General features: G+C 31.0%; 1 protein-coding gene across 3 annotated transcripts in view; it reads left to right on the forward strand.

Annotated features, from left to right (window-relative positions):
• The window catches only part of PolQ (DNA polymerase theta), a 214,211-nt gene that overhangs the window by 36,226 nt on the left and 157,651 nt on the right, over positions 1-20,334 (forward strand). For all 3 annotated transcript variants that reach the window (XM_089093273.1, XM_089093272.1, XM_089093274.1), the window contains exons 5-6: positions 1,095-1,219; positions 7,379-7,507. In XM_089093273.1, the coding sequence (XP_088949399.1) occupies positions 1,095-1,219; positions 7,379-7,507 (254 nt within the window). The remainder of the gene's footprint in view (positions 1-1,094; positions 1,220-7,378; positions 7,508-20,334) is intronic.

The raw sequence follows: 20,334 nt of genomic DNA on the forward strand, positions 1-20,334 counted from the left end.
AATTTTAGTAGCCTACCACATCTAGGTTTATCCAAAATTTTAGGGATGGGGGTTACCGGCCCTCGGTTTATTAAATTTTATTGAGATCGTACCCCATTTCGGGGCTACTCAACCCCTTTTTTTTAAATGCTAGGAATCACGTGCTAATAATTTTTAATAAGTAAATTTAAAATTAAGGAAATTCGCATATCGATATAAGCATAAATACTAGATTCTGTTAAAGTAATGAGTGCAAACTTCAAGTTTATGTTTCTATCGCCAAGGGTTGATTTTTAATTACATTTTGCAACTACGAGCTGTTTAATCTAGATCTGTCTTAAATGTGACGCTAGCCGCTAGCCCCCTTCCCTCCAAAGCTATTTTTCTAATTCAAGTTAAGTGTTCGTACAACAATGCTTATACCATCCCATAATGAGGACCATCCCTGGAAAGAGGTGCCCCTTAAAACATTTCTAAGGATCGAGGTATTTGAAGAAAACAAAGAATTTTTGCGCCGTCATTTTTGTGGTTTTTAAGGGGAGTTCTTGGAACAAATCTTTATCAAAGAGACCCCCCCCCCCTCTCCCTTCTTTAAATATTAAAGGTTAGTACGTAAATGTAATTTTTTATATTAAACCTAAAATAGAGCTGCAATGAGAGGGGACCTGTCACCGTGCAGCACCCACATTCAGGGAAGGATTTCTATATTAACCATTTATTTTGTAAAGACTGCATGTAGCTTTGGATATGTAGTGGATAATAATATAAAGTATCGTTTCAAGTCCGGCCTCGCTATTGGAATAGATACATTTCTGTACATACATCTGTATTTGCGATTTGTAATTTCTTTAAATTTCTTGAGAGGAAAAACCAGTTAGTTTGCCGTCTTTCGCGCACTGGGAAATTACATACATTTAATTTCATTTCTTGATTTCAGAAAATCAAGCAACATTGCGAATTTTATTATATAGTTGAAAGATTCTTTTCTACCTCCCTTTTCTCTATGTCTCCCTCTCTCTCTCTCCTTCTCTCTATCTCTCCATACCTTCCCCTTCCTCCCTACCTCATGTTTTAATTTGTTTTAAATTCTGTATTTACGTTTGAATATTTTACAGAAGCTGCTCAAAGGCACCGGGCTTCGAATTGGTGGATTTATGGGCAGTCAAACACCACCTGGCGGTTTCAAGCACTGTGATTTGGCAATTTGCACTATAGAAAGGGCTAATAGTCTAATAAACAGGTAATTTATGAAGGCAATTTTAGAAGGCACTGTGATTTGGCAATTCGCACCCTAGAAAGGGCTAATAGTCTAATAAAGAGGTAATTTATGAAGGCAATTTGAGAAGGCACTGTGATTTGGCAATTTGCACTATAGAAAGGGCTAATAGTCTAATAAACAGGTAATTTATGAAGGCAATTTTAGAAGGCACTGTGATTGGGCAATTAGCACCATAGAAAGGGCTAATAGTATAATAAACAGGTAATTTATGAAGGCAATTTTAGAAAGCACTGTGATTTGGCAATTTGCACCATAGAAAGGGCTAATAGTCTAATAAACAGGAAATTTATATGTTCCGGGTAAATTTGCCATTAAGGTAATTTATCAAAACAGGTAATTTACCATTTAGGTTGTGACATCCGTGTTTTTGGTCTGAAAATTTCCCTCGCCCAGAAAAGTCTTGGGGAAACACGTTAGAATGCTTATGAAAGACAAATTAAAAAAAAAGACAATGCTTACGGTAGAAATAAAAAAACTACTTTTTGAAAAGTAGGCAATTTACATAGAAGTTTTACTGTCAAAACATTGCATCTATAAAAAGCCTGAGACAGGTGCTTACCAAGGCCCATTGCAGTATAAGAAAAAAAAAGGATGACAAAATTATAAAGTAAAGGAGGAAAAACGAAATTAGTAAACGATATTCAAATCCTGAATTTTAATCCAATAATACGACCATTTAGAACAAAAGACAAGTAAACAGCATACAAAGACTTGTGCAACTTCTGCCATATTCGTAATGAAAGACATAGAACAAGGGCCCATAATTCACTTCAATTCAAAAAAAAACTTTTTCCAGCAAAGAAGTTTTTCCAGGAAAAGTAAAGAGCTATATCAAGCCATAGATGAGCAGAAATAAAGTCAAATAATTTTACCAGAGTAAAACTGCCATAAATCACCATTAATAAATAAATTAAACCCCAAAACGAACAGAAATTACAATAAATAAACAAGTCAAATATAGAACAAGTAGGAATTATTACAGAGAGGAGCAAGGCTAACGCCCCCAGTGCCTTCTAAAGACCAGAATATAATTTTCAATTTTCTGAAAATAATACTTATTTTGAGCTATGTATTTCTATTTCTCATAAGGTTTAAAAAAAAAAAAAAAAAAAAAAAAATTGCCGTCATAACCAAGATTACTGAAAAACAAAACAAATGATTGTCGACTGACAGTTTTCTGTTCGTTTGAGTTTGATTTACTTATTAATGGGGATTTATAGTAGTTTTACGCTTGAAAATTATTTTATTTTTGCTCATCTTTTGCTTAATGTAGCTCTTCGCTTTTCATTGAAAAACTTTTTTTGTGGAATTTTTTTTTTTAATTAATTTCTGTTCGCTTTAAGTTGACATAGTCATTTCCATTGGTTAAGAAAAAATATTTTAAATCTTTATGGTTTTCTCTATAAAAATCCAGATTTTTGCTTACTATTTATATGATGTTAAAAATTTTGCGGCACTTTTTAATAATAGTTATACCTTAATACTTAGGATCGGTGGATACGGTGGAAAATATTCAAACATATGGGTTGAAAAACTGCATAATATTGGGAATTTTACGGGGACGACGGAATTTTAACCCCCCATCACGTTGAAACTTTGAGTATTGACAAATATTAATCAACTATCCCCCTCCGCATGCCTGAAAGCTTTAACTTAATTCCATTAACCTTTCCCGGAATATTGCAGGTATACCCTTTGGACAACCCTGGAAGCAGATAGTGCATTTTGATTTAATTCAATTTCCTAATCGACATTCCCTGACAATTTTAACTTAATATCCTTAGTCGTCCCCGAAATATTGCAGATATGCCCTTTGGAACTAGATGAACGTAGTGTGTATTGATTTAGTTTAACATCTCCAAAAACATACCCTGAAGGTATGTTTATCTTCAGGCAAACATACCTTCCGTAATACACTAAGTTTTTCTTGGGATAATGCACAGATACCCTTTCAGCAATCTGGATACACATCTTTCATTTTCATTTAGTTTTACTTCCCCCTCAACTTTCCCTGAAAGTTTCAAACTAATACCTCATAATATTGCTGAGGTATTGCATCTCTGCTATTTTTACAATCTGGATTCACTTTAGCTTTATTTATTTAATTTAATTGTAGTAGTAGTTTTAGTAATAGTAGAAATAGTAGCAGCTGTATTAGCAGTCGCAAATAGTTACAGTCTCAATTCCAATCATGGGCTTAGGGAGGGGGGTAGCTGCCCCCCCCCCGCCGAGAGCTTAAAATTTACATTAGATGTGGCTGAAAAAGCAGATGGTTGGAAAAGCAGTTGATAAAAGGCCCTCCATCACACTATCGACTGCCCCCCCCCCCCTAGACAATATGCTGCCTACGCCCATGGTTCCAATGAGTCAGAATTGCTTTTAGCCGTAGTTGCAGTTCCAGTTCCAATTAGTCGTGAGAGCAGTCATAAGTAGTCGCAATCGCCAGTAATCACTGTCAATGTTTCATGTATTCAAAGTCAGAGTCGCAAGTAGTTGGAGTAACAGTCGTAAGTAGCTAGAGGTGCAAGCAATGTTATCAGTCAAGGTCGCATGTAGTATAGCAGTTCCAAGTGGCTCGAAGCCGCAGTCAAAAGCAGGTGGAGTCTCAGTCGCTGGTTTCTGCAGTCACAAACGCAAGCAGTCACAGTTGTAAATAGTCGCAGTAGCAGCAGTAGTAGTAGCATAAGTAGTAGTTGTATTAGTAGCAATAGTAGAAGTAGTAGTAGTTATAGTAGACCTAAAAGGTTTAATTTAATACCCTCACCCGTTCCTGAAGTATTGCTGATACGCACTTTTGACAACCTGTATGTATATAATACATCTAGTCCCCCCCCCCCTTTAAATGAAACATATTACTACTTTAATCTCCCATGCACATGGAAATAATTATTGCGCATGTCCTTATTGGGGATGAAAGATGGCAACCCAGTAATTAATTAATTTGTAGTCACTTCCTTCACAAACCTTAACCCTAAAGCCACTCTGGTACATGAGAAGCTTCGTCACATGCGTCCGTATCATATGTGTGTCAGGTGGACCACAGACGAGAAAACATGCATTAAACGAAAACCATAGGAGATTATGGCTTAAAATGGAAACAATCTTCCCTTTTAATGCCTAGTTACAGATTAATCGCAACTATGTATTTCTTCTGAACCACTTGTCGATGTTCGTGCAGCATTGAACAGTTTTTCTTATACATAAACTGGCTTGGTATATAATATAAGCTGGCTATCTCTGTTCAAAACATCAATTTAAAATTTTAATAAAAGCAAACCCCAATTCAAATAATCTTAAAAAAGCAAACAAACGTAATGAAAGTCGGAATAGTTACATAAATATACAGTTTAAAGTCGCAATTTAGCAATTTTGGATGTTTCTCATAAGTATTTTTTTTTAATTTTTCTTGGACCAGATCAAAGGTTATAGATACCTTATAAAAGTGGAAACCAACGCTAAAAAAAAAAAAAAAAAAAAAAAAAAAAAAAAAAAAAAAAAAAAAAAAAAAAATCCCCAATGCCATTTAATGCTTGGTGTTTCTTGGCATTTTTTTTTAAGCTTCGTTATTCTGTCTATTTCAAGAAACTAATATCAGACCCTTATTGCTACACTAATTTTACCAAGACCCTTATTACTATCACTAATTCTGCCAATATTTTGCCAATATCTTCCTTATCTGCCAATAAGCTATCAATAATTGTATATATGTATATATATATATATATATATCTTTTCTCCAAAACTGTATTATATTTTTTGTTGTTGTTGTGAAAATGCCATACTAAAATTTTCCGGTATAATTCAACGATGTAGATAGGTCGCGACTTGGGAAAGATACGTTTCACCCTTCTGGTGCTCATAATATATTTTTTTTAAGTCGTCTGCTAACTGAAATTAGAGACCCAATAACCGGAAAAGCTGTCAAAGTGAAGGTTGACAGTTGGACAAGATCAAGTGAATATCAATCACGTCCTTACTATTCTTAAATGTTCCAGCTTGGTTTAATTTCCATTGTGCAATTATAATTTGCATTCACTTATTTTTGACATAACACCTTGAAATTAGGTGTTGTTTTGTTAGATGACACTGCCGTTTTTCTACTGAAGACGGTCGCTGTATATGTGACCGAAATATCTGGACTTTTGTACCTGTTTTTTTCACTGTCTAAATAAATGGATTTATCCCCATTTGAAAGTTTATTTGATAATTTGCATTCAACTAAAAATATTGTTATTATGGACTGAATTTTTAATAAAGTAAGATTGTTGTTCCTTTGTTTAGTTCAAGGGCACCAATTCACGAAATAACTAGGGAAAAAAAAGAATGTCAATACAACTAATTCTAGAAACAATTGCACGAAATGGTTTTTCTTGTGTGAATTAGGGTATGGCGGATTGCATTTCCACCAGGTCGTATTTCCCAGAGGGTGAAGACTTTCTGTGGGGGGAGTACGCTAGGCACCGGTTTATGTCTAACATTATCTTCACCGAATGAAGCTTGGTCCCTGTTACTTGCACTAGTCACCCCAATTTTACCTTATAATTGCACTAAACAATACCACGAAACCCCCGATGTTAGATGGCGTTGGTAATTTATTTGTCTACACTAGCTCCAGTTTCTACTCTTGTGTCTTCCTCAGCTGACTAACTACATGACAAAAAAAAAGAGAAAGGAATATGAGACTGAATAGAAGGTAGACATTCTCACGATATTTTCAAACAGAAAATAATTTTTAACAAAGCATTGTATTTGTCTACCAATTGATTCTATTATCATTTGGTTTTCCCTGTGTTTCATCAGGTACATTAACTCCCTGAGTTACTGTGCCCAAGAGCTCTGGCTCCTGCCTTGCAACAAATGGTTGTGATCAAGTATAGATGGCAGTAGTGGATCACGTTGGTCTATGAAACTTATCTAAATAAACTCTTTGCTCCAGGCTTTACCCAGAAAGATGCATTGCTTTCGTATGAAAGCGCAAGTGTGGTCCTGAAATAATTTGTCTGTACTCCCAAAGCAGGTGATTACAGCTAAAGTTTTGACATGCAGACTTCTCTTCTCCAATAATGCATAATTAGAAAAATTACGAAAAGTAAAAGACTTGATAAAAGTATGCCCTTCTTTCTTTCAAGGAGATTTTTGAGACTCTCTCTGTCTCTCGTTCTCTCTTTCTTTCGCCCTCTCTTGCTATATCCTCTCTCTCTTCCCTTACTAAATTTCTTAGATCTATTCCTAGAGCTTTGAAAACACATGGCAACACTTCAAAATATGGCTTGATTTTCCATTCCAACATTTATATATTTTACCATGAATCTGGTTAATGTCGACATTCACCGGTGAATGTCCGAAATCTCTTTTTCTCTGCTTGGATTCAATTTGCTTTGCAAGGCAGCTTTTTTAATCCTATGCAAGCTATGATGGTAAAAGTTAAAGTTAGCTTAGAGTATGTTAGTTTAGGTTAGGTTAGATTAAATTTGGTTATAAATATCAGAAATGGGTTAAAAACCTAAGCTAAGGTAACCTAGCCCAACCCAACCTAACCTGTCATCATCAAACCTTGCATTAAGTTGGAAAAGTTGGCTGGCAACTCTGACTAAATCCAAGGAGAAAAAAAAAGGTATTTCGGACATTCACCGGTGAATGTCGGTATTCACGAATTTCGAACATTCATGGTAACATATATACGTATAAACAGAAACTGCAACCAAGGCGGGAGGGGTGCTCGTCCGCTCGAGGCTGGCAGTATTGTAAAGATATGAGGAAATCTTCACACAATGAAACTGCTTTTTAAAATCAACATAGCCATCAAGGGTAATATAAAGATCACACAGAGCCATTGCTGGGGCATAGGGTGTTGACAAGGTATTGTAGACGTTTCAGTTGCTAGGTCTTTTTACAGGGATGAGTAACAAGGCAGTCCCTCGACGCTGTAACGACGGGAATCACACCTCAGGCCTCGTATTATCAAGCAGACCACCAATCCACTGTGCTGCTACCAAAGGTTTTAGTATAGCCATATACTTGATATATTATTTCAGTGTTTCCTATTAATATATGAGGTTACGCCTTCTTACCTGCTAAGGTCTTTCATTTCTTTCTTTTTTTATTTAAATGTTTTTCCAGGCTGTTAGAAGAAAAGGCATTAAAAGACTTGGGCATTGTGGTAGTTGACGAGTTGCATCTGTTGGGGGATCCGAGTCGAGGTTATCTATTAGAATTACTGCTTACCAAGCTACTCTATATGCAAAAGAGGTAAGCCATTCTTATTGATGATTATTATCCTTGCTATCTTTATAACTTGTACCAATATTTTGTGAGTTTTATGGATTAAAGACGCTTCTTGCAACAAAATGTCCTTACATCAGCCCTGAAGTTTGTTTCTACAGCTGAGTTTGAAGGCTGGGTCCCGTATTGCCTAGCTGAGATCAAACCCACAACACAACCACAGGACGTCGATTTAAGGGCAAGGTAATTGCCTTGAGATGACAGTAAGCCGTATAAAATAACGAAATTTGGATTTTGATGCTTTAAAATGACTTTTATAGCTACGCTCTGGGCTGTTTCCAGGGTTTTTGTTGGGGGGGGGGGGGGTACCAAAAAACTTTGCAAAAGGGCAGCGAAAGTTGGTTTGCATTTATTTTTGTTACTTTTGTACGAGATGTACGAAAATTTCGAGTGGGGCTCAAACCGTGTAGGTGGCGCTAAACAGGTTATAGCAGTCCAGAATTAAAAAAAAGAAGCATAGACAACTTCAAGGTTTGGAAGTACATCGTAGATAGCGTTGATTTTCTGTTTTGGTGCTGGGTACCCCACCACCTAGAAAATTTCCCATAAGAAGAACTTTTATTTAAAAATTTTATTGAAGATGCTCCTATACATATATGGGGATGGGGAGTCCTGACGCCCCGAATTATCTTGGAAACTTAGCATCTTATTGGGAATGCTGTTTAGTTGTTATTCATGACGCTTTGAAGTAAAATTTAAAACATGAACAAGAAGGGGCAATAAAACTTGCTTCACTCTAGTGCAGGAGCCCTTCTAAATTTTCAAATAATGGCCGTAGAAAGTTACCTATCTGATTAAAAAATGAAGTATAGTTCATCAAAAATATTTTAGAAAAAATCTTCAGTCAAAAGTTACGAAGATCTGAAAGACCTTTATTGGGTCACTAGGTGTCAACTGGACCTGCTTTTATGTTTTTCAAATGCTAGCTTTCAACTTCATCTTCGGACAATATATGCTTCATTTCCTATGTAGAATGTTTAATGTTAACTGTTTACTAGGGTTTCATTTGAAATGTGGCATCTGTATAATAGACATGCTGATGCACCTTCTAGATTATGTTTTATTTTTTTGCACAAGCAGCATCAATAGCTACTTAAAAACGCTTTCTGAGATGTTTAGTAGTCTTTAGATAGAAATAAGCATGCATATCCACTGTTTTTAGTCCAGAAATATGTAGGTTTATACGACTTCGTTAATCTCAATATACTTCTTTCAAGAGCATATACAAAGAAAAATATAAAAGGAACATGTAGAAAGAAAAAAACACACAATAGACTACCGTCTTTCTGAGATGTTTAACAGTGTTTAAATAAAAATCAGCATGCATAGGCTGATTTTTATCTCTGCCTTTGGGGCTAACATAACCCCCACAGCCCCTGGGCAAAGGTCTGTAAGTTATAAAATTTGCCCGGTGTTTACGCACAGTATTTGTTATTGGGAAGTATTCAGACATTTTTGGGAGGATTTTCTGCTGAGGGTGGGTTTCCATAGGGAGAATTTTCCGTGGGGAGAGAAGTCTCCGGGGGTGAGCTTTTACAGGGGGAATTTTTATACTGAGGGATTTGACAGAATTCCTATGTAAAGCTCGTTTTATTTGTCTTACTTTCTTTTTGCCGACTCAATTATGCATGTGAAGATATTCCTGGGGAAATTTTGCAGCGGGTTTGGAATTGTCTGGGAAAGTTTTTCCGGAGGGGGGGATTTTTCGTGGGATGAATTCTCCATGGAGGGATTGAAAAAACGACGAGAAATCAAAGTCTTTTTCAAATAAAAGTATGCTAAGGAATTTAAGCGAGGATAGAATTGTCCAGAGGGAATTTTTTGGGAGAGGGGAGGGTATTTTACGTGGAGGAACTTTCTTTGTAGGAACTTCCCGTAAGAGGAGGGAATTTTTCACGAAGGGGAGGGGGCAGATTTACTGACATCATTTGATAAACGATCAGAAATTAAATACAAAGTTTTTTCCAACTGAAAGTAAGGAGCAACGTTGAAAATCAAAACGAACAGAAATTATTTCGTATATGAGGAGGTCGCCTCCCTCCTAGATACCTTGCTCTTTACACTAAAACTTGAATTTTCCCCCCGTTTTTTAAGAACGATTCCTGAAACATAAAGACCGTTTAATAGAAAAAGCAGTTTTTTTTTAAAGTGCTAAAACATTTAGCGTGAAAAGCAAGGTATCTAGGAGGGGGACAAACCCCTCATATACGGAATAATTTTTGTTTGTTTTGAGTTTTGATGTTGCTCCTTACTTTCAGTTGAAAAAATTTGTTTTTTCTATTTAATTTTCTTCCATATTGACTCAAAAGGGAACCTTAAAAAGAGAAATATCAAATATTAGTATTATGCTTAGGAACAATTTTTTGTTCAAATAATTTATAACTTACTTACATGAAACTGGTGTTTTTTTCTTCCATGTTGACTCAAAAGTGAACCTGAACAAGACAAATATAAAGTATTAGTCATCTATTGACTCAAAAGGGAACCTGAAATAGAAAAATATCAAATATCAGTGTTATGCTTAAGAACAATTTTTTTTTCAAATAATTAAAACTTACTTACGTGAAAGTAAAGTTTTTTTTCTTCCATATTGACTCAAAAGGGAACCTGAAAAAGAGAAATATCAAATATTAGTGATATTCTAAAGAACATTTTATTTTAAATAATTTAAAACTTACTTATGTGAAACTGGAATTTTTTTTCTTCTATGTTGCCTCAAAAGGGAACCTGAAAAAGACAAACATCAAATATAAGTTATATGCTAAAGGCATTTTTAAAATAATTTATAACTCGCTTACGTGAAACTGAAGTTTTTTTCCTCCATGTTGACTCAAAAGGGGACCTGAAAAAGAGAAATAACAAATATTAGTGATATACTAAAGAACTTTTTTTTCAAATAATTTATAACTTACTTACATGAAACTGAAGTGTTTTTTTTCTTTCATGTTGACTCAAAAAGGAACCTGAAAGAGACAAATGTTAAATATTAGTAATATTTTGACTCAATAGAGGACATGAAAAAGAAAAATATTAAATATTAATCATCTGCTTAAGAACAATCTTTTTCAAATAATTTATAACTTACTTAGGTGAAACTGGAGGTTTTTCTTCCCTGGTGACTTCAAAGGGAACCTGAAAAAGACAAATATAAATTATTTGTCATATATTGACTCAAAAGGAAACTTGAAAAACAGAAATATCAACTTTTAGTCATATGCTTAAGAACAATTTTTTTTAAATAATTTATAACTTACTTACATGAGATTGAAATTTTTTTCTTCCATATTGACTCAAAAGGGAACCTGAAAAAGAAAAATATCAAATATTAATCATATGCTTAAGGACAATTTTTTTTCAAACAATTTATAACTTATTAATGTGAAACGGATTTTTTTTTCTTCCATGTTGACTCAAAAGGCCCTTGAAAAGGACAAATATAAAATAGTAGTCTTATACTTGAGAACAACTGTTTTTTCAAGTAATTTATAACTTATTGTCATGAAACTGATTTTTTTTTCTTCCATTTTGACTCAAAAGGAAACCTGAAAAGAGAAATATCAAATATTAGTCATAGGCTTCCGACCAATTGTTTTCAAATAATTTATAACTTACTTGCATGAAAATGAAGTTTTTTTCCTACGTTAACTCAAAAAGTACTCTGAGAAAGACAAATATCAAATAATAGTGATTTGCTTAAGAACCATATTTTTCAAATAATTTATAACTTACTTACGTGAAACTTAAGTTTTTTCATCCATTTTCACTCGAAAAAGAACCTGAAAAAGACAAATTTCGAATACTAGTCATATGCTTAAGATCAATTGTTTTCAAACAATTTATAAGTTACTTACGTGAAATTGTAGTTTTGTCTTCCATGTTGACCTAATAGGGAACCTGAAAGACAAATATCAAATATTAGTCATGTGATTGAGAATATTTTTTTTTCAAATAATTTATAACGTACTTACGTGAGACTGGAATTTTTTTTCTTCATATTGACTCAAAAAGGAACCTGAAAAAAGAGAAATATCAAATATTCGTTATATGCTTAAGAACAATTTTTTCTTTTGAAATAATTTATAGCTTACTTACGTGAAATTGTAGTTTTTTTCCTTCCGTGCTCACCCAAAAGGGAACCTGAAAAATACAAATATCAAATATTAGTCATATGCTTAAGAAATTTTTTTCAAATAATTTATAACTTACTTACGTGAAACTGGAATTTTTGTCTTTTATGTTGACTCAAAAGGGAACATGAAAAAGAGAAACATCAAATATTAGTGATATGCTAAAGAACAATTATTTTTCAAACAATTTATAATTTACTTCCGTGAAACTGAAGACTTTTCTACTATGTTGACTCAAAACGGAACCTGAATGAGACAAATATAAAATATTAGTCTTATGCTTGAGAACAGTTTTTTTTTTTCGAATAATTTATAATTTACTTACGTGAAACTGAAGTTCTTATCTTCTGTGTTGAATCAAAAGGGAACCTGAAAAGACAAATATCAAATATTAGTCATATGCTTCAGAATCTTTTTTTCAAATAATTTATAACTTACTTACGTGAAACTGGTGTTTGTCCTTCCATGTTGACTCAAACAGGAACCTGAAAACGGCAAATATCAAATATTAGTCATACTGACTTACGTGAAACTGAAGCTTTTTTCTTCCATGTCGACTCAAAAAGGAACCTGAAAAAGACAAATATCAAAATATTACTCATATTCTTAAGAACAATAGTTTTTTTTTCAAATCATTTATAACTTATATAGGTGAAACTGAAGTTTTTTCTCCTAATTTGACTCAAAAGGGAACCTGAAAAAGAGAAATATCATATATTAGTCATGCTTAAGAACAATTTTTTTTCAAATAGTTTATAACTTTCGTACATGAAACTTAAGTTTTTTCTTCTATAATCTCTCAAAAGGGAACATGAAAAAGACAAACATTAAATATTAGTAATGTCAAACAGAAAAATTATTTTTCAAATAATTTATAACTCACTTACGTAAAACTGAAGTTTTTTCTTTCATGTTGACTGAAAAGGAACCCTAAAAAGAAAAATATCAAATATTATTCATAGCTTAGAACAATTTTTTTCAAATAATTTGTAACTTACTTACATAAAACTGAATTTTTTTTCTTCCATGTTGACTTGAAAGGGTACCCGAAGAAGAAAAACATCAAATAATAGTGATATGCTAAAGAAAAAATTCTTTTCTTTCACAAACATCAAATAATAGTGATATGCTAAAGAAAAAATTCTTTTTCAAATAATTAAAACTTACTTACGTGAAACTAAGTTTTTTTCTTCTATGTTGACTCAAAAAGGAACCCGAAAGAGAGAAATATCAAATATAAGTGATATTCTAAAGAACACTTTTTCAAATAAACTAAAACTTACGTGAAACTGGATTTTTTTCTTCATGTTGACTCAAAAGGAAACCTGGAAAAGACCCACATCAAATATTAGTGGTATGCCAAAGAATTTTGTCAAATAATTTATTACTTACTTACGTGAAACTGAAGTTTTTTTTATTCCATGTTGACTCAAAAGGGAACTTGAAAAAGACAAACATCAAATACAAGTGATGTGCTAAAGAATATTCTTCTCAAATAATTTTATAACTCGCTTACGTGAAACTGAAGTTGTTTCTTCCATGTTGACTCAAAAGGGAACCCGAAAAAGAAAAACATCAAATTTTAGTGATGTGCTTAAGAACTTTTTTTCAAATAATTTATTACTCGCTTACGTGAAATTGAAGTTTTTTCTTCCATGTTGACTCAAAAGGGAACTTGAAAAAGACAAACATCAAATATTGGTGATGTGCTAAAGAACTTTCTTTTCAAATAATCTATAACTCACTTACGTGAAACTGAAGTTTTTTCTTCCATGTTGACTCAAAAGGGAACCCGAAAAAGACAAACCTCAAATATTAGTGATATGCTAATGAACACTTTTTTCAAATAATTCATAACTTACGTAAAACTGAATTTTTTTTTCCATGTTGACTAAAAGAAGAACCTGAAAAAGAGACATTAAATGTTAGTGATATGCTAAGGAATTTTTTTTTTCAAATACTTTATAACTTACTTGCGTGAAACTGGATTTTTTTATTCCTCCCGGTTAATTCAAAAGGGAACCTGAAAAAGACATATCGAATGCTAATTTTATGCTCAAGAATTTTTTTCAAATATTATATAACTTTCTTACACGAAACTGACGTTTTTTTCTATAATAAATCAAAAGGGAACATGAAAAAGACAAACATTAAATATTTGTCATTTCCTTTAGAAAAATTATTCTCCAATTTTTTTTTTCTTACGTGAAACTGAAAGTTTTTCTTGCATGTTGACTGAAAAGGAACCTGAAAAGACAAATAACAAATATTAGTTATAGCTTAGAAATTTTTTTTTTAAATAATTTGTATTTTACTTACGTAAAACTGAAGTTTCTTCTTCCATGTTGACTTGAAAAGGAACCTGAAAAAGACAAACATCAAATATTAGTGATATGCTAAAGAAAATTTCTTTTTCAAATAATTGAAACTTACTTACGTGAAACTGGAGTTTTTTTCTTCCATGTTGACTCAAAAGAGAACCTGAAAAAGAGAAATATCAAATATTAGTGATATTCTAAAGAATATCTTTTTAAATAATTTAAAACTTACTTACGTGAAACTGGAATTTCTTTTCTTCCATGTTGACTCAAAAGGAAACCTGGAAAAGACCCACATCAAATATTAGTGATATGCTAAAGAATTTTTTTTCATATAACTTATAACTTACTTACGCGAAACAGAAGTTTTTTCTTCCATGTTGACTCAAAAGGGAACCTGAAAAAACAAACATCAAATATTAGTGATTTGCTACAGAACATTTTTGTTTCAAATAATTTATAACCTACTTACGTGAAACTGGAAATTTTTTCTTCCTTTTTGACTCAAATGGGAACCAGACAAAGACAAACAACAAATATTAGTGATATGCTAAAGAACATTTTTTTCAAATAATTTATAACTTACTTACGTGAAATTGAACTTTTCTCTTCAATGTTGACTCAAAAGGGAACTTGGAAAATACAAACATCAAATATTAGTGATATGCTAAAATAATCTTTTTCAAAGGTATCCAAAATAAAGTCTAATAACGTATCTTACTATACAATTTGTGATATACGTGAAGACTTTTTTTCTTCCATGTTGACTCAGAAGGGAACATGAAAAAGACAAACATCAAGTATTAGTGATATGCTGAAGATAATTTTTTTTCAAAAGGGAATCTAAAAAAGACAAAGCCTAACAACGTATTTTGCTAAACAATTTGTAATATACGTGAAACTTGACTTTTTCTTCTTCCATGTTGACTCAGAAGTTAACATGAAAAAGACAAACATCAAATATTAGTGATATGCTGAAGATATTTTTTTTTCAAAAGGGAATCTAAAAAAGACAAAGCCTAACAACGTATTTTGCTAAACAATTTGTAATATACGTGAAACTTGACTTTTTCTTCTTCCATTTTGACACAGAATTTATCATTAAAAACACAATAATCAAGTCTTAGTTAGATGAATAATATTTAATATTTAATAATTTTACTATTTAAAATAAAACTAATTCAAAATATTATATATTATATATTTTTTCAATAATATTAAATATAAATAAAATAATTAATATTATTAAATATATTGACCATTTACTACAACCAAAAATGGTATTTTTGTACGTAGGTCTATAATTTTTTTTCAATATTTACCATCATAATTTCACTTACTCACAACGTATGTTGATAAAAAATTTGTAATATAAGTGAAACTTGACTTTTTCTTCTTCCATGTTGACTCAGAAGGGAACATGAAAAACACAAACATCAGATATTAGTGATATGCTGAAGATATTTTTTTTTCAAAAGTTAATCTAAAAAAGACAAAGCCTAACAAAGTATTTTGATAAACAATTTGTAATATACTTGAAACTTGACATTTTCTTCTTCAATGTTGACTCAGAAGTGAACCTTAAAAATACAAACATCAAATATGAGTGATCTTCTGAAGATATATTTTTTTCAAAAGGGAACCTAAAAAAGACAAAGCCTAACAAAGTATTTTGATAAACAATTTTTAATATAAGTGAAACTTGACTTTTTCTTCTTCCATGTTGACTCAGAAGGTAACATGAAAAAGACAAACATCAAATATTTGTGATATGCTGAAGATATTTTTTTTTCAAAAGTGAACATAAAAAAGACAAAGCCTAACAACGTATGTTGATAAAAAATTTGTAATATAAGTTAAACTTTACTTTTTCTTATTCCATTTTGACTCAGAAGTGAACCTGAAAAACACAAAAATCAATTATTTGTGATATGCTGAAGATAATTTTTTTTCAATAGGGACCCTAAAAAAGACAAAGCCTAACAACGTATTTTGATAAACAATTTTTAATATACGTGAAACTTGACTTTTTCTTCTTCCATGTTGACTCAGAAGGGAACCTGAAAAAGACAAACATCAAATATGAGTGATATGCTGAAGATATATTATTTTAAAAAGTGAACCTAAAAAAGACAAAGCCTAACCAAGTATTTTTATAAACAATTTTTAATATACGAGAAACTTTACTTTTTCTTCTTCCATGTTGAATCAGAAGGTACCCTGAAAAAGACATACCACAATTATTATTGATATTATTAATATAATATTTTTTCACTAGGGAATATAAATAAGACAAAGCATAACAACGTATTTTGATAAACAATTTTTAATATACGTTAAACTTTACTTTTTCTTATTCCATGTTGACTCAGAATGGAAAATGAAAAAGACAAAAATCAAATATTATTGATATTCGTAAGATATATTTTTTTCAAAAGGTAACCTAAAAAAGACAAAGCCTAACAACGTATTTTTATAAACAATTTGTAATATACGTGAAACTTGACTTTTTCTTCTTCCATGTTGACTCAGAAGTGAACATGAAAAAGACAAACATCAATTATTAGTGATATGCTGAAGATCTATTTTTTTCAAAAGTGAACCTAAAAAAGACAAAGCCTAACAAATTATTTTGATAAAAAATATGTAATATAAGTTAAACTTGACTTTTTCTTCTTCCATGTTGACTCAGAAGTGAACCTGAAAAAGACAAACATCAAATATTAGTGATATGATGAAGATATTTTTTTTTAAAAAGGGAATCTAAAAAATACAAAGAATAAAAACGTATTTTGATAAACAATTTGTAATATAAGTGAAACTTTACTTTTTATTATTCAATGTTGACTCAGAAGTGAACCTGAAAAAGACAAACCTCTAGTATTAGTGATATGCTGAAGATAATTTTTTTTCAAAATGGAATCTAAAAAAGACAAAGCCTAACAACGTATTTTGCTAAACAATTTGTAATATACGTTAAACTTGACTTTTTCTTCTTCCATGTTGACTCAGAAGGTAACATTAAAAAGACAAACATCAAGTATTAGTGATATGATGAATATAATTTTTTTTCAAAAGTGAACCTATAAAAGACAAAGCCTAACAACGTATTTTGCTAAACAATTTGTAATATACGTGAAACTTGACTTTTTCTTCTTCCATGTTGAATCAGAAGGGAACCTGAAAAACACAAACCTCAGATATTAGTTATATGCTGAATATTTTTTTTTTTCAAAATTTACTATTAAAAAGACAAAGCCTAACAACGTATTTTGCTAAACAATTTGTAATATACGTGAAACTTGACTTTTTCTTCTTCCATGTTGACTCAGAAGGGAACATGAAAAAGACAAACATCAAATATATGTGATATGCTAAAGAATATTTTTTTTCAAATAATTTATAACTTACATACGTGAAACTTAAGTTTTTTCTTCCATGTTGACTCGAAAGGGAACCTGAAAAAGACAAAAATAAAATATTAGTGATATGCTGAAGAACTTTTTTTTTCAAATAATTTAACTCACGTGAATCTGATGTTTTGTCTTCCATGTTGAGTCATAAGGGAACCTGAAAAAGACAAATATTAAATATTAGTGATATAGTAAAGAACATATGTTTTCCAAATAATTGAAACTTATTTCCGTGAAGCTAAAGTTTTTTCTTCCATGTTGACTCAAAAGGGAACCAACCTGAAAAAGAGAAATATCAAATATTAGTGATATTCTAAAGAACATTCTTTTCAAATGATTTAAAACTTACTTATGTGAAACTGAAATGTTTTTCTTACATGTTGACTCAAAAGGGAACCTGGAAAAGGCAAACATTGAATATTAGTGATATGCTAAAGAATTTTTTTTTCAAATTATTTATAACTTATGTGAAACGAAAGATTTTTTCTTCCATGTTGACTCAAAAGGGAAGCTGAAAAAGCAAACATCAAATATTAGTGATATGCCAAAGAAAATTTTTTTCAAATAATTTATAACTTACTCACGTGAATCTGAAGTTTTCCCTTCCATGATGACTCAAAAGGGAACCTGAAAACCACAAACATCCAATATTAGTCATATACTAAGGAACATTTAAAAAAAAATAATTTATAACTTACTTATTTGAAACTGAAGTTTTTTGCCGTCTTGACTCATAAGGGAACCTGAAACAGACAAACAATAAATATTAATGATATGCTAAATAATTTTTTTAAAAATAAATTATAAGTTACTTACCTGAAACTGAAGTTTTTTTCTTCCATGTTGACTCAAAAGGGAACCTGAAAAAGACAAATATAAAATATTAGTTATATACTAAAGAATTTTTTTTTTTAATAATTTATAACTCACTTACGTGAAATTGAAGTTTTTTCTTTCATGTTGACTCAAAAGGAAACCTGAAAAACACAAATATCAAATATTATTCATATGCTTAGGAACATAAAATAAAATTTCAAAATATGGATAAAATCCTTTATAATAGACATTGTATAGAAATTCACAAAAATACCAGATATTTTGGTCACATATAAAGTTTTACTACTGATGACGGTCACTGTATTTATGACCGAAATATCTGGTATTTCTTTGAATTTCTATACACTGTCTATTAAAAAGGATTTTATCCCTATTTTGAACTTTTATTTTATCGTCATGGAAAGGCAGTGTGGTCTCTGAAATTATCTACGCCATAGCTAAGAAACATTTAAAAAAAAAACAATTTATAACTTACTTACGCCAAACTGATGTTTTTTTCTTCCATATTGACTCAAAAGGGAACCTGAAAAAGACAAACAACAAATATTAGTGACAGACTAAAGAACTTTCTTTCAAATAATTTATAACTCACTTACGTGAAACTAAAGATTTTTCTTCCATGTTGACTCAAAAGAGAACCTGAAAAAGACAAACATCAAACATTAGTGATATGCTCAAGAATATTTTTTTCAAATAATTTTTAGCTTACTTACCCGAAACTGAAGTTGTTTCCTCTATGATGAATAAAAAAAGGGAACCTGAAAAAGAAAATATCGAATATTAGTGATATGCTAAAGAATTTTTTTTTCAAATAATTTATATCTCACTTACGTGAATTTGCAGTTTTTTCTTTCACGTTGACTCAAAAGGGAACTCGAAAAACACAAACTTCAAATATTAGTCATTTGCCAAGGAATATTTTTTTGAAAATAATTTATAAATTACTTACGTGAAACTGATAAAGACAAACATCAAATATTAGTGATAGGCTAAAGAACTTTTTTTCAAATAATTTATAACTCACTTACGGGAAACTAAAGTTTTTTCTTCCATGTTGACTCAAAAGAGAACCAGAAAAAGACAAACATCAAACATTAGTGATATGCTAAAGAACATTTTTTTTCAAATAATTTTTAACTTACTTACCCGAAACTGATTTTTTTCTTTTATGATGACTAAAAAAAGGGAACTTGAAAAACACAAACATCAAATATTAGTCATATGCCAAGGAACATTTTTTAAAAGTAATTTATAACTTACTTACATGAAACTGAAGTTTTTTTCTTCCATATTGACTAAAAAGGGAACCTGAAAAAGACAAACATCAAATATTAGTGATAGGCTAAAGAACTTTTTTTCAAATAATTTATAACTACTTACGTGAAACTAAAGTTTTTTCTTCCACATTGACTCAAAAGAGAACCTGAAAAAGACGAACATCAAACATTAGTGATATGCTAAAGAAAATTTTTACAAATAATTTTTAACTTACTTACCCGAAACTGAAGTTTTTTCTTCTATTATTACTAAAAAAGGGAACCTGAAAAAGACAAATATTAAATATTAGTTATATGCTAAAGAACATTTTTTTTTTCAAATACTTTATAATTTACTTACGTGAAACTGAAGTTTTCTTTTCTTCCATGTTGACTCAACAGGGAACCTGAAAAAGAAAAATATCAGATATTAATCATACGCTTAAGGACAATTTCTTTTCAAACAATTTATAACTTACTTTTGTGAAACTGAAGTTTTCTTCTTCCATGTTGACCCAAAGGGGAACCTGAAAAGGATAAATATCAAATATTAGTCATGATTAAGGACAATTTTTTTCAAATACTTTATCACTTACTTACATGAAACTTATGTTTTTTCTTTTGTTTTGACTCAAAAGGGAACCTGAAAAAGACAGATATGAAATATTGGTCATGTGTTGACTCAAAAGGGAGTATGAAAATAACAAACATAAAATATTAGTCATTTGTTTAAAAAATTTTTTTTCAAATTATTAATGACTTACTTGATTGAAACTTTATAACTTACTTATATGAGACTGAAATTTTTTCTTCCATGTTGACTTAAAGGGGAACCTGAAAGAG

This window comes from Artemia sp. Qi Xiang Cuo, chromosome 8 (assembly GCF_049724085.1).
Source record: "Artemia sp. Qi Xiang Cuo chromosome 8, ASM4972408v1, whole genome shotgun sequence".
Taxonomy (NCBI): Eukaryota; Metazoa; Arthropoda; class Branchiopoda; order Anostraca; family Artemiidae; genus Artemia; species Artemia sp. Qi Xiang Cuo.